The 21,522-nt window shown below is 52.5% G+C and overlaps 3 protein-coding genes across 3 annotated transcripts; all 3 read left to right on the top strand.

Annotated features, from left to right (window-relative positions):
- Positions 1-205: 205 nt before the first annotated feature.
- Positions 206-2,152, top strand: HER10_EVM0004724 (kynureninase; the record flags this gene model as incomplete). The annotated part of the gene is made up of 3 exons (XM_035474358.1): positions 206-649; positions 812-1,173; positions 1,235-2,152. Exons 1-3 carry the CDS (start codon positions 514-516, stop codon positions 2,150-2,152), a joined length of 1,416 nt encoding a protein of 471 aa, XP_035327924.1. The 5' UTR covers positions 206-513.
- A 10,495-nt stretch (positions 2,153-12,647) lies between these two features.
- HER10_EVM0008038 (SAM domain-containing protein) lies at positions 12,648-15,491 on the top strand. Its single transcript, XM_035477575.1, has 3 exons — positions 12,648-13,572; positions 13,642-13,803; positions 13,860-15,491. The coding sequence occupies exons 1-3, from the start codon at positions 13,302-13,304 to the stop codon at positions 14,885-14,887; spliced, it is 1,461 nt and encodes a 486-aa protein (XP_035328226.1). The 5' UTR covers positions 12,648-13,301; the 3' UTR covers positions 14,888-15,491.
- A 4,447-nt stretch (positions 15,492-19,938) lies between these two features.
- Positions 19,939-20,802, top strand: HER10_EVM0008599 (uncharacterized protein; the record flags this gene model as incomplete). Its single annotated transcript, XM_035478114.1, has 1 exon — positions 19,939-20,802. The coding sequence occupies one exon, from the start codon at positions 19,939-19,941 to the stop codon at positions 20,800-20,802; it is 864 nt and encodes a 287-aa protein (XP_035328278.1).
- Positions 20,803-21,522: the final 720 nt, after the last annotated feature.

The following is a 21,522-nucleotide window of genomic DNA, read 5'->3' as shown; positions in this document are numbered from 1 at the left end:
TCCTGCCTATGCACACAGTCATCCAACTTCAAGTGGTTGTGGTCGTGGTGATGGTCACTTGGTGGTCACAAAAGATGAAAGGTGGTGAGTGAACGGTGCCAGCTGCACGGCGTGGCCCCGCCAGCCGGAGCTCCATCCGAACCCCTCATTGGAGGAGGGGCACACGCGCGGGAATTATTCAATGGAGCATCATGACTTCACTCGTGTTTTTGGTTGGAAAACACTGCTGACCTCACTACCTCTGACCCAACGTGCATTATCTTGTAAGCCGTAAACGCAGGATATTGAGGCCAGCTCATTGACTTCAAGGATCTTGACACACACGATCAAGGGTTACTGCGACACTGCTATTCAAGGTGAGCCCGAGAGAGAGCAGATCCCAAGACATATTGACGACCATCTCGATTTCCCCACCCCCGCTTCAATCCCTCTCTCCAACCTCGAGCCAAGGTCGGAGCAAGAGGTTATCCTACCTCATCTTGGTCAAAGGTCATCCACACTATCTCACCCGATATGGATCCTCTCCTCGATGCTTCCATCAGGCAACGTGCCGAAACCCTGGACCAGGAAGATGCGCTGAGGCACACGCGGGACGAGTTCGTCATCCCCACGAAACAAGAGATCACCAGCAAGACCCTTGCCAAGAAAGGTCAGCAATTGAGAGCATCATTCTACTTCATCAGAAGACACCTAGCCCCCTTCATTCTCTCTCTCTCCCCCAACTCATTCACATGCCACTCCTTGCACTCAATGCCTCTAGTCCCAATGACCTCTTAGATCTTTGGAGCTAACATCCTTCACCAAGGAAAAGATGACGGCTCTGCCACATCAGAGGCTGGTCAGCAGAAATGCACCTACCTCTGCGGCAACTCTCTCGGCCTGCAACCTAAGCGCACCGCCGAGAGGATACAGCAGTATCTGTCCACCTGGGCGACGCAGGGTGTCCAGGGGCATTTCAAGCCTTTGGAAGACTCCCCGTTGCCGACATGGCTCGACGTCGACGCCCGAGCGGCCAAGATGATGGCCCCCATTGTTGGCGCTGAGGAATCCGAGGTTGCCGTGATGCAGACTCTGACAGCTAACCTTCATCTCCTCATGTCTGCCTTGTACAAGCCCCAGAAGGATGGCAGACATAAGATAATCCTGGAGAGCAAGGCCTTTCCAAGTGACCATGTAAATCAGCTCTCTCTTCCGCAAACTTGAGACGAGGGAATGACACTAACAATTCCTACAGTTCGTCGTGGAGACCCAAATCAGACACCATGATCTCTCTCCGTCAACGTCAATGATCTGCATTGAGCCCCCCTCAACCGCCGTAGAACCAACCCTCGCAACCCAACACATCCTCTCCGTCATCGAGGCCCATGCCGCGGACACGGCCCTCATCCTCTTGCCCGGCATCCAGTACTACACCGGCCAGCTCCTCGACATCCCCACCATCACCGCCTTCGCGCACAAGCACGCCATCCCCATCATCTGGGACCTCGCCCACGCCGTCGGCAACGTCCCGCTGCGCCTCCACGACTGGGACGTCGACGCCGCGGCCTGGTGCACGTACAAGTACCTCAACGGCGGGCCGGGCTGCATCGGCGGCGCCTTCATCAACGCGCGGCACACGGCCGTCACGACCTCGGTCGAGGACGCCGACTCCGAGAAGGGCTACGTGAACCGTTTCGGCGGCTGGTGGGGCAACGACAAGAGCTCGCGCTTCGTGATGGCGACAAAGTTTCACCCGGCGGCCGGGGCGGCCGGGTTCCAGCTGAGCAACCCGAGCGTGCTCGACATCACGTCGCTGTGCGCCTCGCTCGAGGTGTTTGAGCTCGCGGGCGGGATGGCGCCGCTGCGGGAAAAGTCGAAGCGGTTGACGGCGTTCCTGGAGGTGCTGCTCCAGAACTGGCTCAGTTCTGACATGTTCAGCATCATTACGCCGTCGGTGAGCGAGGAGCGCGGAGCGCAGTTGAGTTTGAAGCTCGCGGATGGGCTGTTGGATGGTGTGATGGAGTACTTTGAGGAGGTTGGGGTGGTCATTGACGAGAGGAAGCCGAACGTCATCAGAGTTGCGCCGGCGCCGTTGTATAATACGTTTGTGGACTGTGTTGATTTTGTTGAGCACTTTGGCAAGGCTTTGCAAAGGGCCAGCAAGACGGCCTAGTGGTTAGACTCATGTCAAAGATATCCAACATCAGACTTTCCACAGAGAATATGAGAAAGACTCGACAGAGTCAGATTATTCGAAGATCATACCTCGCTGGTTACCAGGTCAGCCACCCTGACCCGCGCCTTCCTTCCCAACCAGCCACATCACAAACCTTCTCATCCGATACCTCTTCTGCCTACACCGCCCTAAATACACAACAACAAGCCTTCATATACCCCCTCAACCCAATTCCTGTCACCAGCGCAGCAGGCGCCCCTTAGGCCGGGGGTCAGGTCAAACTGCGGTGTGGTGGTGGAACGGTTTATGGTCAACAATCAAATTTACGCCAACCAGCCTACTCGACGACAGGCTTAGCGAGTTCGAGTCCCAGCATGAGCGCCAGAGATGTAGCCCCCAGTTCAGCACCGGGGGGGTGAACTCTTTTTGTTTTTGAACTCATGAACGATTAGTCATTATTGGTGTTGATATGTCACGAGTCTTAGGGATGTATTGTCGTAATTATTATAATACTGTTCTCGAGCACTAGAGTGAAGCACTCGCTCAATGCTTCCTCCGCTGTTTCTTTCTCCTCATAAATTGACTGACTACGCTCCTATTTTGCCAAGTAGATGAGAGCTTCCACTTCTGTATATGGCCTTAGACATCAGGAATTGAGGTTTGAAACAGTAGAGACCATTCCAGGAATGCCCAACTCGGGAAAAAACGATATCAAGGGCCATTTCGGGAAAGAATAAGTCCTATCTCCAGGTTCACCTATGTACTCAATCAATGATACCTGAGAGACCTTCGTGGACGGCCTCCTTCTTCTTCTCGGCGTCATCAACAAGATAAGCCGAGAATAACCCCACAGGCCCCTCTGATCCAAGGAATCCACCTGCTCTTCTCCCCTTGACACTATTCACGTTCCTTCTGAGAGCCACCTCATGCCCCTTTACCCATTTGCTCCTTCTTGATCCATCTCACCTTTGGGTACCTGAGGCACTTCGCTCCTTCCATCTGAACTTTTGACGAGAAACGCGTACGCGTGACCGCCTCACGCAGACGCGAGGTCGTTGATGAGGCGGCGGTTACCTCAGAAACGGCTCAGGAGGGCGGTCAGAAGGAGGTTGGAAGGGTGTTTATTACCTCAGGGCGGACCGATCCTTCTCACTACGTCCGCTCTTCATCTCTACACCTTCCTCATCGCGGGAATTGTTTACCTTTTCATCCTTCCATCACCACATCGCGTTGCTGAGAGACCCGCGCAAACATCACCAACCTCCCACTTCCACACATCACATTCTCTTACCATTCTTACTTGCGCAGTGCTCAGAGAATCATTCCTCGAGTCTGATCTTGTATTTTTGGTGTTTTGGAGTGCCTTTTTGGTCTTTTCTTGCCATTCTTCCTTACCCCAAGTTTGGCACATTGTCGCGCCTGCGCGATCGCGTCTTCTTGAGCACCACCTTTCCGTGCCAAATCCTCTGATCACGAGCTTACCTCCAGAGCACGCGAGGGAATTCAGCGTCGGAAATCTGCTCGCTGAGTGGTTGTTCAGTATGGAAGACAACTTCACTCATCCCGTTCCTGCGGCGTCTCGTCGGCCATCAAGCCAACAGCAGAAGCCTCTTCGACATCCTGCCGAGCCAAGATACACGTCTCTTCCACCCCTTCGACCTAGCAATTCCACGCCGCGTCACCAAACCATCTCAAAGGGTAGTTCAACGCGTGAGCGCGGTGCAGAGGCCGAGTATTCTCTACATAGCACCAACTACATCCAGCCATCGCCAACTTCTCAGCCAGCCTCTAGAGGGCTCAATAGCTCTTCGGCAGCTTATCAACAAATTCCAAGAACTCCATTCCCTGAACCTCCAGCCATGGCCTCTTCACTTGGTCCGATTCAGTCGCAATCGCACTTTCCGTCAGCTATCGATCACGATAGGCATAGCATTCTGGGACCACGCCCTCCTCCCAATGCTCAATGCACATCTGGCCGAAACGCATCTTCTCTGCCATCAACCGAGTTCTCTAGAAGCTATCGAGAGAATCCTTCGGAGTATCGTTTCCAGAAGGCTTCTACCGTGTCAAATCTACACGCTACAGCCAAAACCAGGGCAACATCCCAGGCAGCCGACAGCCTGTTCGTCGATCAAGGTAGTTTGCATCGCGGCAACCCACTGCTTGATAAACCGACTGCACACCTTCACGCACCTTCTTCACCTCTGAGAATTCCGTCGCCTGCCAACGGCGACCACATTGAGCGCCTCAGATTTCTAGATAAGCTGCAGAGTCGGGCTGTCAAAAGTGGCTTCTTTCCTGACACCGAAGAACGCGAGAGCCATGGAAGTACCACCAAAAAGACTACAACTACAGCTGCCTCAGCCGACGGTCTACAGGAGGGAATTACAGTGATCAAAGTGTCTGGCTTCATTCTTGAAGATGAAGACGAAGAATACCACGCTTCTTCTAGCACGGATAGACAGAAACACACGCAGATAGCAACTTCCAAGCCCAAGACGACTTCCCGTCCTCGCACATCATCGTCATCCTCAACTCTAGTCGGTCATGATATCGAATTTCTAGGCCTTCCCAAGAAGCAATTGAAGGAGACTGATGTAATACGTCTGGCTTCGGGCACCACCCACAAGACCGACACCAAGAAAGATGTGGCTACCGCAAAGAAACCGACTGTACCAAAAAGCTTCAGTCTGCTGTCCAACATGATGGCCAAGGCGCCCAAGCCTTCCATCAGAGTTGTTACCGTTCCGAAGAATGGAGTCAAGCCTATCCGCCGAGCCCAACGTCAGGATGATACCTCTTCAAAGACCTAGAACGATTTGAAAGGGAACGATCAGTCGACGACAACGAAGAGATCGAAGCGAAGCCGGGATGATCTTACACCCGACCGGCCGTTGCCGGCTCCAGCCACCAAGAAGCAGAGAGTGGAAGCCCCTGCGAAGACTTCATCAACCGCAAAGGCGTCTCTTGCTACACGGGGTCGGTCTATCCGCACAACACCAAGCCAGAAGCCGAAAGTGTTGAATCAGCGTAGAATGGACCCCGACAGGATGGGCTTGGTGGCCATCAAGACTTTGCCAGGCCCTCTGTACGAACCAGAACAACCCCTCCCTGGGTTTGCCAATAGCAAGTACGAAGGCGAATATGACAGTGACGACTCTTTTGCTTCTCTTAGGAAGAATGCTCCAACTGGCTTAACAACGGGTAGGCCTAGAAGCCATACACTCCCCAACTCCAAGACAGGAGGTACACCCAACTATGGTAGATCACCGATGTCAGACTTGCTCCGTTCTAGAAGTGAGTACTGCATACTTCTCATAATTCCTCCACTATGGGTCTACACAAGCTGACTTTATCACAGGAAATGACTCTGGTGCTCGTGGTCCTGCCTCAGTCCAACCTCCCGCTGAACGTAGTAGAAACGACCACTCGATAACTGATCGCAATTGTCCCATGTCAGAGGGTGAAGGATTGGATCGCCATCGCCAGAAGGACCGGCAGACATGTGGCTCCTACACGCATAGTCGTATCGGACGAGCACAAGTGCACCCTGGAAACAACCCCTACACATCCGAAAGACAGCTTGTCGAGGGACTTCGATCTCCCGGTGGTTGGCATACGCCTGTCTCCAAGAGAAGCGCCTCGTCTGTTCTCAGCCCGAAGTCAATTCAGGATCAGGAGCCAGAGAAGAAGCGGAGACGAGACCGAAAGGCGCCGCCTCGCACTGAACTGAATAAGCATGAAGTGACTCAGGGTTCTGACCGAGGAATGTCGTCTCACCGAAACAACATTCGGCCTCGGTCGGCAATGCTTGAACATATCATCACCATCGCGAACAGATCAGACGACACGTCTGTGGCTAGCACTAGCGACGCAAAAACGCGAGTTGCAGATGAGGAGCAAACCCCTGAGGCATATGCCGAAAGCGTTGAGGACCACGTCAAGATTCTCCACCGAGAAATGGGACCTATGAAGAAGCAGCGAATGAAAGGATTGGCCAAATTGGGCACACAGAGGAAGATGAAGAAAGAGCATCACGACGACGATTCTCCAGCCCTTTCGGGCGCCACAGCCGCGAGCAAGCGAGCAAGCTTTCTTCCAAAGTTGTGATTCACGAAAGATGTGTCTCTCATGGGTCTCCATGATGTATTGCAGCCTCAAACTTGCTTCTACAGGATGTCTGAAGCTGTTCAATGGATTGGCTGGAAAGATCAGGGCGGAGATCAAGTATCAGGATGGTGTTATTGGATGACGGTCGTGGAAAGATTGCATGAATTACACCACACATTGTGGGATTGCCTATGGGTTGGACTGTTGGAATAGGGAGGAAGTGTATCATTATTGGCTTTGTGGGTGTGTTGGCAATAGGCTATGAGTGCATGTCACTATTTCTAGGTTGAGAAAACAGGTTTAGCATCCCATAACGAGAACCGAACATGAGTGTGACCGAGTATCTCATCTGCCAACATGGGAACAAGACTACGCGGAGTGATTTTAATAGACAGTCGAGTCGGAGCATGTCACATTGCCCTTAGTACCCCTATTTCTATGTCAAGGTCCCATATTCTTGAATGAAGTCTCCAGTCGGCAGGGTGCTGCAACGACGTAGTTTCTCGATTACACAGGGCAAGGTATACAGATCAGTCTCTGCAAATGGCTTCTATCCTTCCTCTTTTCAGGCTTTCTTCAGAGCCCACAATTCGCAACCTTGGCCAAGCCCTTTCATCGCAATAACCGGAGCAGACACGCATGCTCGGTGCAACGAAAAGGTACGGTATACCCACACACAAGGAGCACATACAGATTCTCAACTAGCAAATTCAAGGCAGAGGGGAACATGTTGTCACTGCGGAAAGTGACCGGCCAAGTGTCAAAACGATATCAAGACTTTGCTTGGTAATTGGGCAAGCAGGCAGGCAGGCTACCCCAATACGATCTGCGAGAATGAACTGCCGGCCGTCCTTCTGCTTACATGGCGCGTCTGCTGCGAATTAAGGCTGAGATAGCCTCTTGGCTTTCAAGGCAATGGTCTCAGTTAGAGTTTAGACAAAACTCGGTAGCAACCGGTGCGCGAACTAGTCCAATTTGTTCGCACTCGCTCTACAGAGACGTGGGGGATTTCAGCAGAGCAGAGCAGAGAAGCCCGATGTGCAGCGAGGAAGCCCGACACGCAGCTCTGGTGTGACGACGAGGATGGCCGGGGATGATAATGCAGAACCCAAGGTGAGATAATGTCGGTTCGGAGCTCGGGTGGGCGGGTAATCTGAATGGTACGCAAGGTTCTCCCAATCTGGAGAGTATCCGTACGGGTCTCTAAAGATGTTTCCCCTGAGACGAGATCAAGCCAGCTGCTGAACAGAAACAAGAGGCCTGTTCTAGATCTTGAGATGACAGGGCGCACACGCACATGAGATGTCAAGGTTTACTTTGAGCAACCTGGGAGACCCGGGAAGTGATAGATACTTGGTTGGCAGGTTCGGATTCTGTGGGCGATAACGGCACGGACGCTCTAGCTTCGGGAAGCAACTCGAGTCCGTGGTCAGGAGGGGTCGCTCGGCATGATAGCGGATGATTTGCGGTTGAGGAGCTGTGAGCTGCGAGCTTAAATACAAAGGGGCGGCAAACAGAAAAAGGGGCCCTGAAGGAGGGACTCGGCCGAGCGAGCCGTCGTTCGGATCCTATTAATGTAGTGTAAGCCTGGCGTAGGGGATGCGGCGGGCGTCAGATCGGAGAGGCTCTAGCGTCGAAGTATATCTGGGGTGGGATTTTCGACAAGAGAGGGGATCTGTAGAAGAGATGGGCAGTTGTCCTTGCCTCTTCCGGCGTAAGCAACGAGCCAGTTCTTCCATATTAGGTTTGGATGTGCGTTCGGCCGTGGCTCAGTGCGACGGGTGACCGGTTGATGGATGTTTGCTAACGGGGTCTCGGACTCTTGGGAAATGATGATGGGACTTGTTTCCTCAGGAGGGCACTGCGATTGGGTCCCGGAGAAAGTTCCGGATGCCTCGTGTATGAATAGTGAGTTCTCCAATGCTAAGAGGTATCACATTGTGAGCCATAAATGGACGGACGGGTACGGTGTCAGTGAGTTTTTGAGATGAACGATAAGATCTGGCTTGTTGGTCTTTCTCACTCTGTCTCGAAAGCGATGTGAGACGGAAAAGGTTGCGTCTCATATCTAACACCAGACAATAGTGGGCGAAGTGTCAAGAGGTCGTGCAATGCTCCAGGATAATGTAGCATACACTAGGGTCGATGGTGACATGAACGCCAGGGTAGAGGCGTTGTCGGTTTGGGATAGCGCTGGTTATACGAGATGGTCCGAGAGGTTCGATGTGGGCGCTCTCAGGAATCATACGACAGAGAGAACCTTCCGTGGACTTTCTGAAAGAATGCCAAATGTGACAACCGGAAGACTGGGTCCTAGGTCTATCTTCGCGGCCCAGTTTGGTGTGTATCCTCTCGGTAGCGCGTCTACTGGCGCGAAACGTTTGCCATGCGCGGATTGGCGACACCGCAGCGCAAGAGCTAGCCTCGACGCGACACAGGTTCGCGATAGACGAATGTGGATGTTCTCTAGCGTCCTGCCCGGATGGATCGGCAGAGAGCCTGAAACTCACACATCAAGCGGAGTGTCATTGGGGGCCGTTTGATATTCCTCTTTCCAGGCGTGTGTCGTGACTGAACCTATATTCCTGGGAAGTGGGATGCAGTTAAGTCACCTTCTTGACTATTGCCCATCAAAGCTGGATGTTTCAGTAGAGGACAAGCGGCCAGGTTAGGAGGAATTTTGGACGATGTTGAAAAAAAACAACGGGGTGGCTGTGCCGCGGTACAGAGTTGCGATGAACAATGTTAGATGGGTAGCCGTACTCTGTACACAGAGAGTAAGGACGACGGCCATACGGCCAGAGAGGTCAGAGGACGAGGAGGGGACTAGTCGAGAGCCCAGAGGGAGCCGAGGATGATCGACGCAGGGCTCAATCTGACGGGTGCTCTTATCGGGGCTTTGGTCGATTCGCCTTCCCTTGCTGGCAGCCTCGTTGAGGCTAATATGCGTAGCCCTGTAGGGAATTCTGTTTTTAAAATTGGGGGTCCAAGGGACTGCAAATGGTAGCTTGGACGTGATGACAGCAGGTTTGCTATAGAGTGCCAAGACGGCGGCCTTGGACCTAAGTCGACAAGCTTGGAAGCTTCGGCGGCGGCGGGTGGGTGCTTATCCATAATGTTAAATGATGGAAGGCCCCCAAGATGATTAGTCGCGCATATTGATATCGCTGGCTGGGCCTTTCGATATGACGGCGACGACGTCTCTGTTGTCTAAAATGCCTCATTTGCGTGCTGGTACAAGGCTACCCGTACCCATCGTCATGTGTCAAATGGAGCAGCTGGGGAAGTGTGGGAACTGGTTCCAAGGCGTTGAACGCGTAGACTGTGGGCGATGGAGGCCTAGACTGACGGAACCCCATCCGGTATGCACAATGGAAACGTAAGGTATTCGTAAAGCGCCATTTGTTCCGTTTGAACAGTAAGAAAGCCGGTACCCGGACGCCTTTGATGTCACTTGTCCAGTCAATCCGGGTTCATTGGACGCGGCAAGCTGAGTGCTGCATTCGTACAGTATAAGGTAGAGTTGTAGTAGGGCGATAGCATAGGCGGTTTGCTAGGTTCAGCGTCCAGTCGGGCAATTTTCTATGCCAATTGGATTTGGGGGTAGCCGAACGTAGAGCTATGAATGGAGCAGCTAAGGGGAATACTGGGTCGATTAAGCAACGTTTTACAAGGTGAGGTCGTGTAGATGAGGTAGCTGGCGTGTTTCTGGAAGAGAGTTTGCATATTGACGCTTGCCGGTATCAACCCTGAAGAGGCGGTTTGGGCGAATGAAAGGTGCGGGGGGTTGGACGGTCGGGACTCTCTGCCGTGAAGCAGGTTTAGGTCGGGAACCCCTTCCCACGATGTCTGGCACGCGGTTGGCCGAGGTTCCTGGAATGTTTGAGGTTAGCAGAGATGTTAAGGTCAGGCAAGCCAGGACGGCGGTTCGTCACTCGTGTGTCTCGACGGAGGGGAAGGTGATCCGGGTCATTCCATACAGAATGGTAGACAAGAGCGGGCAGCGGTTGGGATTGAGCAATGTGGTTGGTGGAAGACTCGACGGTGCTTGGACGGTAAAGCAAAGAAGAAACGGCAAAAGCATCTGATAATGACTTCACCGCATGGCTCTCGCTACGGGTTCCTGACTCCCTCTTCTCGTGCTCAGTGCTCGGCCCTGGTGTTTGTGTTTGTCTGTCGAGTTCAAAGTCAAAGTAAGGAGGTACTCACTCCGTTGCCGTCGGGTATTCATTCGTACGGGATTCTTGAGCTACCACAAGGTAAGGTACCTCAAGATTGAGATAGGATGCAGGTACATGGCCGCGTCGCTTCCCCTTGGCAGGAAATCAAGTTGCATTCGACATGAAGGTCGTCATTTCAAAAGGGGAAAGGCGAGATAAGGTAAGATACTACGGAGTATCGACTGGTCATATTTCTTCCTTCCTGCTATGAGAGTCTAAGAGACCAGCCTGAGAGGTGACTTCCCTCTTCTGATATCTCTCATATTCCGGAAGTTACGGTGGCAGGGCATCACGGCGTTTTGGAGGGGCGGACGGTGGACCTTGGACTGAACGGGAAACGGGAAACGGGAGAGTCGAAGAGGAGGGTCCACTTGTCACCTAGCGATTGGTAACGGCTGGGCTGCTCGGTCCCAATTACCGACAGAGAGGGGCAGCGTGCCAATGTTGCACCGGTTAGCAGATGTCGGGGCCGTTTTTCATCTTGCATGCCGTCAAAAATTGGAAAAAATCTCTTGTTTTCCTGGGGTTGGTTTCCCCCTTTGTCAGGTTATTCCGTTGTTGACTTTGATTAACCTGGTTATCGTTGGGTAGCACAAGTTCATGGGGGAGATGAGGAACGCAGATGGCGCGGCTTCTGGAACATGCCACCGATGTTTGATGCAGCGGGAGGGAAAAACTCGTCAGCCTCTTTTGGGCACTACTAGGGACCATGCACACAGTATGCAGTGTGCGGAGACAGTTTCTGAGAGAGAAGCAAGGAACTGGTGGAAGCTGGGAGAGACATGTGCTGTTCGTAAGGTAGGTTGAGCTTCAGCTTCAGCTTCATAGCCGGGGCTTGCATATTAATCACTATGGACTACTGTGTGTGGTATATGTCAGGCAAGCCAGGGCATGCTTTGTTAAAGGTGTCAGGGATTCAGATGCCAACGTGGATGTAAAGGTTGATACTTGGATGTAAGAAAGAATCAATCGTGCCTAAGCACCTAAGAAACTTGGCGGGGAGGCGGGCAGACGGCAAAAGGTCATCTTCAAGCAATAGAAGCAATTGGATGTCGTGGATGTCGTGGATGTCGTGGATGTCGTGGATGGCGCAGGGATGACCCCCTTGGGCGCTAACAGACTCTTGTGGCCGCGGCAATGGGCCGAACAAGGCGGCACGGCGCATATGGAGTATCTCAGTACTCAGTATGATGATGGTGGTGGTGGTGGTGATGCATCATCATCTCGCAACCAGCCGGGAGACCATTTTTGACGTCGGCATCTGCATGTCACTACCGCCCACTGGCCCTGGTGACCCGCGAGTGTGCCAGGTTTCTTGCGCCCATCATTTTGTTGCTTTGCATATGCAATGTCAAGGGGGGAAAAGAAACGAAAACATCATCTGCCATCGGTGCCATGGGCCGTGGATCCAACCATGGATGTATGTCTCTTACCTGGCTCTTTCGCTCAGGTCTAGATTGTACCCAATCGTACATTACCTCAACTCGGTCGTCTAGACTGAGACGTACGGCTTTAGGTCCCAAGTAGACTACAAATCGAAAAGAGGAAGCTGCTTGCTTTTCATGAGTTTCCTGCCCGCCTTCTTGTCTCCTTGTCCTGGCCACGCATCTCTGTCCACCTTATTCCACGCCAATCCGGGACATACTACCGTGACTAAGGTACCTATGCAAGTACCATTACAGGCAAGGCCCAGTATCTTTGCCATGTACTGTGTACGGTACTAAGGTAAGGGCCGGGCTGGCACAGGCAACAGGGCGCACCTCTCACTGGATGGCGGGCAGAAGTACTGCTGAGGGCTGTCCTGGATCGCGCCCACACCGGCGGCTCCACTACCGTAAGGTAAGGTACCCAACTGGGACGTGGACCAGGCCACTGAACGCCGCACGGGGAAACGACCCAGCATTTTCTCACGGTACCTTACCTTCCATTTCCAACAGCGGACGCAGCCTCCCAAGGGTACCTTACCATAGAAGGCACCAGGCCAAGCATAGGAGCACATCACAAGAACTACATTTGCTCCAGCGCACTCCCGCACCAAATCTCTTGTACTCCTCATGTCTGGTCCTTACCTTAGGTACCTTGCCTAGGTGCCTACCTTATGTAGGTATTTCCCCCTCCCCCTCAAGCAGTGGAACACGCACCTGTTGCCCTCACTGCCCTGCCATTACCTACCTTACCTTACCTAACTGCAGTCCACTGCTGTTGGCTCTGCGACCTGCCAGACGCTTTCCTCCACCTTTTCGCCTGAGCCCGAACCCGAACGACGATCCCATCTTGGAACCGACTCGTCCTTCTTACTCCTGCAGTCTACGACCTTAGCCCGCCCAAGTAGCGTGTCTCCCCATTGAGCCTCTTTCGCTGTTGCGCATCTCAACTCCCACCTTCTCTCCCCTTTGACATCGCCATCCTCACCTCAACTCGTCGGACACAAACCCCGACCTGCTGCCCCAGGAACCGATGCTCGCGATCCCGACCCTGTCAGCCCAGTCCTGTGTGCTGCTTCTGCTTCCACACTTCCAATCTCTTCTGCAACGGGCCCCCGCAGCCGCCGCCACGACCTCCTCACGCTGAGGGCACCGCCGGCGCTTCTTGACACCAAGACCCCGATTCGCCTTCCAGCCTGCCCTCCTCTCCTATTCTCGACTCGACTCGACCCGCCGAGCCTTGCTTTCTCTCCCCCTCTCTCTGATTGCCGCCTGCCGGTCCGACTTTTACTATCGTCGCCTCACCACGCCTCTCCAACGTGCTATCGCACCTCTACCTCCACCTCTTCTCCTCTCCTCCGTCACTGAGCCGCCGATCAAACGCTGCCAGCCATGAACTTCGATTCGGGCACTGCTTACGCAGAGTCGGATGCCGACGACGAATACGAGCGCAGTCTGGGGCCCAACTCGCCTGTCGCCGACGATGAAGGCTCGCCAATCGACTCCGAGCTCCCCTCTTCCAACGAGCATACGCCCACGACCTACGGTCACCGTAGCAGCGCCGACCGCCTGCCCGAGACCATCATTTCCGAGTGGACCGCCGATGAGTGCGCCGATTTCATCAGCACAATCGGTTTGGCGCAATATGCCGACAGCTTTGTTGGTGGGTATCCCCATTCGTCTTATTGTTGTTCCATGCATTGTGACACCCGACTGATTGCATCTTCAACAGAAAACGAGATTGTCGGCGAAGCCTTGGTTGCCCTACAACACGATGACCTGAAGTCTATGGGCATTGCCAGTGTTGGCCATCGCCTCACTATCCTGAAGAGCGTTTATGATGTAAAGAAGGCCCAGGACATACCAATAGAGAGCGACCATTATGTGCCGTTATGTAGGTGACGCCGCATTTCTTTCGCAGAGACTACCCACTGACATGAGCTCTGCCAGCTGCCGATGCGGAGGCCCAGTACGCGACAGCAACCCTCAAGGATATTAAGCACTTGGTTGAGCAGCTCCGCCTACGAGACGAGAGAATGAGCATGGTAGAGAAGGACCTGCGTCGACTCTCCGAAGACTTCAGACGGCTGAGGGAGGATATGCTGCCTGCGTTACGCTTGGCAAAGGATTCATCACAACCGCTGCCCAACGTCTCCAACAACAGCAACCAGGGCTATGGCTACGAGACCGTATCGCCCCCCGCTCCAACACCCTCATCCACTCAGTCGATGAGCCTGCAACGGCAGTACTCTACCAAGAGAATCATGCTAGGAACAACGCCAAAAAACAACTCGCCGTCACACCTGCAAACAACGCACGAAAGGTCGATGGAACAAACGCTGGATCCCTCAAATGCTGCGGAACGAGCCGTGTTATCTTCATCGCATCTGGCAGCGATGAACGGTTCAGCCACGGCTACATCTCCCGGTTATCCATCCCCGAACATGCCCTCGCCGACTTCCCCTCCGACACTTGGCGGCGCGACTTTGGGCTCTCGATCCTATCGCTCCGACCGCTCCGAAGCCCCGACGCCTTCTACACGATCCACATTTGCCGAAAACGACCATGGTTACAAAGGCCGGGAACAGCAAACGGCGCCGAAACGCGGACCGACCCCAGCCCCCGATACACCAAGCACGAGTAACGCATCTGTCGAGATCTTCAAGTCATTCCGAGTCAGTATGGACGACCCGTGCTACAAGGTGCTGCCCGCCGCCCTCAAAAAATACCAAATCAATGCACCATGGGATCAGTACGCCCTGTATATTGTCTATGGCGATCAGGAGCGGTGCTTGGGGCTGGAGGAGAAACCTCTGATCCTATTCAAGCAGCTGGATAAAGAGGGCAAGAAACCAATGTTCATGTTACGAAAGACGAATAACGCACAAGTCGATGCGTCGTCAGAACAACCAGGGAGCGCCGGGCTGGGAGCCAGAGGCGCGACAACGGGCTATGATCCGCCTGGTGGTATCATTTAGGGGGTGATACCACTACTGATCATACTCGAAGCTTATCCTTCCTCGATTTGACTTATTTCCCGTCCGATTGTTTGAGTGGACACCAGCCGCGTGTAGGATGCGGGGCTGGGAGCTCGACAGGACCAGAGCATACTGGAGTTGGGGTTCACCTGCATAGCGCTGCGCGGAAGAGAGACGACTGACTGCTTTGGAATACTGTCGCGGAAACAATGTGTGGGTTCGATTGGGCGGGGGTTTTCTCCACGGTGTTTCGTCTCGCAACTGTTCCTGGGCTGTCCAAACTCGAAACGTGGATCTGAGCAAATACTGTTTTTTTTGTGTACGAGCTCTCAAGCCTTGACCAGACGAGACATCGGGCCATCAAATGCCCGTCATGGAGCACTTTTTTTGATTTCTTCTCGAAGCTATCTGGAGTCTTGTGCTCTCGAAGATCTAGGGTCTATCCAACTGGGGCTTACGCTGGGTGTAAGCGGGGAGTAGAGCAAGGTGATTGTTTGTCATGTTGTATTAGGACAGGGTGTGGTCTGATGAGACTTGGAGCGAACGTGTAACCAACACCTCGGGGAGTGGGTGGCAGGATATTTCTTGGGTTTGGGAGGGTGGCATCTGCTCTGTGCGACGCGAGAGGTCGCGGAAGCTATCAAAAAAAGGAGCTCTTTTTTATTCTTGACATCAATTTATTCACCACTTGATTCAGATCATATTGTTGCACATGGCCACCGTGATTTTCTCTTCTTTGTTCGCCCGTCCAGCGCAGATACCGTTCAGTGGTCACTGTCTATACACCTGGGCTTTGGACTTAGTAAGGCAGTGTGTGTTGACCTGATACGCTGATGAGGACCGCACGATAAAAAGGTCTTTGCATGTTTTGCTGGGCGTTGCCCTTTTTCGCTAAGGGAAGTGACGCACATGGACGATCTCATCAAGGATCAAAGCTACGGAGTAGGTAGGTATGTTGCTAGTGTACGGGAATTACACGCACTCGCGCGGCCGCGCCCTTCTAGAAGCACGGAGGATCCATCTCGCCCACCTCCCTCAGGTCTAGGATTTGTGAGAAGATGGGACGATTTCCGCGGTTTCCAAGGTCAGCCGAAGTCTGGTTCGGTGCCACGCTGTGTCGTAACTTGTGAGGGTGAGGGAGTGATTTTTGGAGGAATTGAGGTGGGGATTTAGAGGGTGGGATGGATGACGAGGCTGGATGCCGGATATGAAGATGGATACGTAGGAGATGTGGGTGAGGCTATTCGTGGGGTCCTTTTCTTGGAGAATGGGAAGGGGGAGGCAGCATTCGTACTCCGTACTGTAGAAAGCTCACTTCCACCCCGTTCGTTGGTTTGTTCCTCCTTGGAGCTGGCAACGCAAGCTGGTGTACCGGCACTGGTTTTTTCCTTATGGTGGAACGGACGGGCGAGGTTTGGGGGTTGGATGGGAGAACCGGGATGTTGTGTATGTGGGTGGTATTCGGTTGAGGCGGAGGGCCGGGTTCTAGATGTCTCAGTCTGGTGGGGTGAGCGTTCTTTTGGCCTGTGGTGGGATTTTTTTGCTGTTCGTTTACACACTTTCTTACACGCTCCCTTGCTCGTGTTCTTGCGTCATCTGTAGCTATCAGTTAAGTGAGGGAGTGATGGAGAATGGTAGATATGGGCGATATACGGGTTGGTGAGGAGCAGGGGCAGGGCGGGTTGGTGTCGCGTCTAGATGAGGCAAGACGACGGGGGAGCAAAGTCCGCCGTGAATAAGACGTAAGGGTAAGACGAGCAGGAACACATCGAAATTCAATTCGGTAAAGGGTGAGTACGAAGCAGGTTTCCATTGGTTTGGACCCTGAAGCTTTTCTCGGTCAATGTATCCGTACTGGCATAGAAGAGGGGGAAGAAAGGGACCCTGTTTCCAGTTCCTTATATTGCCCATTTTGGGACGACGGGATGTTGGGGGCGGTTTCGGCGAGGAGGTTCCGGTGTGACGCCGGGACGGAGCGGGGGTCGGTTGACGGTCTCCCCCTTCCCGGCGGCGATTTGTTCGTTTACACTGATGTCACTGGCGGTTATCCCTTGCGCAAGTCAGCCCCGAAGCTCAGGGGGGAAGGAGGGGGGTTTGAACGGTTCGTTTACCCTGGGACGTTTAGGTGAAAGTATGTGTGTGGTGTGGCTTGTTTGCGGGCGATGGTGCGGGAGGAGACCTTAGTACCTTATCTGGATACGAGGTTTTGGAGGGTGAAAAGGTTACAGGTGAGTCGAAGGGTGGAAGGGGGTTACGGTATCGTATACGTGAACAAAATACAAGCTTGCCCTGGTCTGACTTACCAGCTTTTCCCTTTCTATCCCCCTATCTCGTGAAAAAAAAAAGGTGGCTTGGGGCAGAGAATGAACCGGATTGACGGTAGTCCGAGGAAAACTTTACAAAGCGCTCAATACTTTGACATATTTTTCTTTCTTGCTTGAGAACCAAACTTGACCAGAGGGTGGGTTGGCTACCTTAGGCCGGGCGGTCTTGCTGAGGTCGGCACGGTCGTCACAGCGAACCGCAGGTCCGTATGTAGGTCGGTACGGTGCCGTCCGCTTAGGCTGGGCTGTCGCGGATAGACGGGACATTGATTTCCATCATGGTAAGCGGGCAGGTTTTTTTTCCCCCCCAAGAAGCTTGGTTCAAGCTACCTCGTAGGTCCAACCACGACGATTTTTTGGGTTTGGCTTCCGGGTGACTATCTCTCACGCACAAAGACTTTTTCTTTTCTTTTCTGACACCCATACATACCATCTCTGGTCAACTCCCCACCCCACATGTTCGATTGATCTTCGCATTTGACGGGCGTTTGGTGTTTTGGGATGTGACTTACAGGTGAACCGGGCCTGGGGAATGAGACGTCAAGTCGCAGGTTGAGTGGTTTCTGGGATGGGCAGGTAGCTCGCACCAAAACTTGCTACCAAGGTGGAAAGTTTATGCTTTTGCTGCTCGCGAGTAAGGTGAGGTAAGTTGAGACCGAGATGTCCATACCGGCTCGCGAATCTGTCAAAAACTCGAATGATGGGCTGAATCGCGCGCATAAAGTTGGTTGAGAAGCGGTCGTTATAAGTCTATAAGATCAGCGTGAGATGTGCGTCCCCGATGTGACTCGTCTGATGAAGCTGGGTTTACGGATGGGATGGTTTAGTTGCCGACGTACTGGCTCACAGTCTTGGAGGGCCTAGTTTAGGACGTTGATGAGTCGTTCAGCTTGGTATATGTTGTTTCCTGTGTCTATATGTCGGATAGGTGCCGTCTCATGCCTGGGAGACCGGCGGGCGCCCTGCGATGTAGGGATCGTCAACAGGGCCGAATCTTCATACCGAAGTCTGCGGGAGAGATTTCTCTTACCTGTCACCCATAAAATTTCTGCCCGGCTGGCCGTTGAAGTATGCCTCCATTCCAAACTCCTTGTCCCTCAGCGAAACACCCCCTTGCATATCCATCACCGACTTTCCTGTTTGGGCGAGTTCGTCCACTCCATATATGGCCGGCCGGGTCCCCACCTACGTCGTCGAAACTCCACGGTTTTTCTCGGATTGTTCGACGCGATTAGGGCTCCCCTTCCGCGAGAGAGATCCACAGCAATATAAGTCCATTCACCGCCTGACGACTCCATCAACAGATACAAAATGCCCGAATGGCTCAGTGGTAAAGCGTCTCACTAGTACCTTGTTCTTCTTCCAGATCTCACGATCTCGAGTTGATATGTGAATGCAATGAGAAGATCGGCGGTTCGATTCCGCCTTTGGGCAATTTGTTATCCTTTTGCGATGTTTGTATCTTTTGCTTCATAGTAGTTGATCCATTTTGCTGGGTGGGAGGTATAAATATACTTATGGACACCTTCAGCTCAAATTGGACGATTGTGGTTGCGTCCCTTGTTCGGGATAACTTGTGATGCCAGGTACATACACTCTGATAGGAACTGGAAGCATTCAAGCTATCCGTCGTAATCCTGACCATCACTGTTTTGGTCTGTTCACTAGCGCGAAGAGAAAGTATGCTTGTCCTGTTTTGAGAGAGGCATTGCACTTTGACCGGCATCTGTGGCCAGTGAGATTAGTTCTACCATAGGAAGCAACTTCCTACCTATCTAGTTTCCTCTATTACCATGGGAAGTCTGCAATCTGCAGCAAGGTCTTGGCCACAGACTACGCGCAAAGAGGGAAGCTTCATTCTTCATGTGGTAACCGGAAAGATCATGAGAAGGAAAGAGTACTTGCACTGACATCAGCTTACCTGGACAAATGCTCGAGGGGTGAGTTCCGCATTAAAATTGACACGCGAAGAGAAAGACCAAAGTACTATCTACTTAGATTAAGGTAGCGGTGCATGAGGTAGGCACTGGAGCTCAAGGAGGTATGCACGATCCACATGATCAAGAGGCCGTCACTAAGAAGGAAAGAGCGTCTCACTCAAACTACGAATGAAGTAAGTTGCAGAAGTTGGCAACACACGATTTTAATGTTGGAAGGAGGATCGATCGTGGTGATTCTCCTCCTTTTTATTTTGTTACTTACCTGAAGGTACCCAGCGTCAAGAGTTGCCACTTGCTCCCTCTCAACCTCCATCCTGATGCTGCCTCCCATCTTTGCCCACACCAGTTGTCCGCCTTTTGTTTCTACCACAACAACACCACTACCAGTCTCCATCTCTATTTTTCAGTTGTGCAACGCGATCTACTCGGGTCCGTGGCGTTTCCCTTCGATCGAGTCGTTCGAAGCGTTGTACGCGAGATACTTATCCCGAAACTCTCTCGACGAACACCGACCGAACTTCCAAATATTGACCACTCTTGAATGCAAGAGGACCTGCTCTGACACATTGCCTATTCTTCCCGAACTTTCATTGATATTTTGTGAGCTCTCCCTCTACTTCGCTCCCCTGGGGTTCCTCTGGAATTTCCTCTCGATCCATGCTGACAATTTGAACACCAGATGTCTCGCTGCCATATCGACTGAACCTTGTCACAAGTCACAATCAGGCAGAGCCACATCAAAGAATAGAATCTCTTCACCATAAGCCGAAGCGAAGCCTTACCTACCATGAGCCAGCAAGACCAAGTCACCCCGCCGGGTCGGCTAGGCGGCCTACAATATTCCTTCGGAACCAATGGCGCTAGTCATTCGCTCACATGGTGCCCTCCGGCCTTCTCTGGATTTCAGAATCAGCTAAACCATGCAGACTTGCCCCTTGAAAAGCGTCGAAGACTCAATGAGGTCCAGGTCAACGTTGAAGCGCATGGAGTCGCCAAGATCCGTCTGGGCGAGGACATGATATTCGACTTCACATCAAAGCAAAGAGAAGCAAAGAAACAGCTTTCGGATGTCGAAACTGAGCGAGATCATCTTTTACGGAGCCTTGATGAGACTAGACAGGACAACGAGAAGGTTCTTTCCAAAGTCAAATCTGAGAGAGACGAGTCTATACGTGGTCACCGTGAAGCCACGACGACTTACGACAGGATTACTTCTGCCCTGACAGTTGAGGTGAATGGACTTCAGCAAGAGCTAAAAGATACCAAAAAGGATCTTGAAAATGCCAAACAGGAACTAGAGAATGCAGAGGGAGAACTTGACCGGTCGTCCACCGCTTCCTTCGACTTAAGTACCGAATTGTCTCCTTTGACAAGGACCATCAGATATCTACGGGACGACCACAAGGAGCAGCTCAACACTCTCCGAAAGGACCTTGAGAAATCTGAAGACAATTGTCAGGCTGTCTCGGACTCATTGAAGATGCGCGAGAGGGAACTGAAGGCTTGTCGTGACCTTAACGCTCAGATTATCAAAGGGCTCCGAGAATCTAACATGGAGTACATCAGCGAGAGTGTTACTCTGAGGACCAAGATAGCAGAGCTCCAGGATGCATTGAAGAAGCAGGGACAACCCACAGTCATCGAACTATAGCGATATCAACTCGAACTCGGAAAAAGAGCAATATTAAGGCGCCCAGGGGGCTTGAGCTTCTTAGACAAAGTGCATTTATATTTCTGGGGGCTCGTGGTTAATAGACGAATGGACCGAGGTCAAGGTCGGGCACAGATACGCATCGTATTTTCCAATATTAAAATGAGGAGAGCCTTGTCCACATCTCGGCGCGACTTCATCTTCTAAGAGATGAAGGAACTGTAGGAGAATTTCGTAGAGAAGCAATTTCATGCTAGAGAATCTTCATCATCAAGCAAAGACGGAGTTAGGTGAGTAAACACTGTGGGGCGATGGCGTGTGTGAAGCTGCTCGCACCGGCAGGGTCACGATGGAGAAACATTTTGTTGAGCACCAACCTGTACTTTAGTTTATAGCATCAGCATCGCTCTTCTACTAAATCAGTCATTCTTAATATCTCTTTCCTTGCGACACGTGACACGCCTCGACTGCCTCGCGGTATAATCCGAACTGGGTCTTCCAAGCTGCAAAGTTCCCATGGCATCTCCTAGGTAACCCGGCATAGAAGTGTATGGGAACCTCTTGCGAGCTTGGCTGAAATAGCCTCAGAGAAGAGTCAATACTTCTCAGAGCCCGCCCATCGATCAGACGTGAGTCGAATGCATGGCAAGGTCTCTTGGACACAACCGAGCCTTGAGGTCATGGTTTTCCCGAACTTGGTGTCTCGCCGACATTCATCAT

Source organism: Colletotrichum scovillei, assembly GCF_011075155.1.
Source record: "Colletotrichum scovillei strain TJNH1 chromosome Unknown Contig00010, whole genome shotgun sequence".
Classification (NCBI taxonomy): Eukaryota; Fungi; Ascomycota; class Sordariomycetes; order Glomerellales; family Glomerellaceae; genus Colletotrichum; species Colletotrichum scovillei.
The sequence above is the reverse complement of the archived record's forward strand: the minus strand, read 5'-3'. Positions and strand labels throughout refer to the sequence as shown.

Coding starts and splice junctions, on each gene's coding strand:
- HER10_EVM0008038 (XM_035477575.1), top strand. CDS start 13,302: ATGAACTTCGATTCGGGCACTGCTTACGCAGAGTCGGATGCCGACGAC. Junction 13,573..13,641: donor ATATGCCGACAGCTTTGTTG/GTGGGTATCCCC, acceptor CATCTTCAACAG/AAAACGAGATTGTCGGCGAA. Junction 13,804..13,859: donor CGACCATTATGTGCCGTTAT/GTAGGTGACGCC, acceptor GAGCTCTGCCAG/CTGCCGATGCGGAGGCCCAG.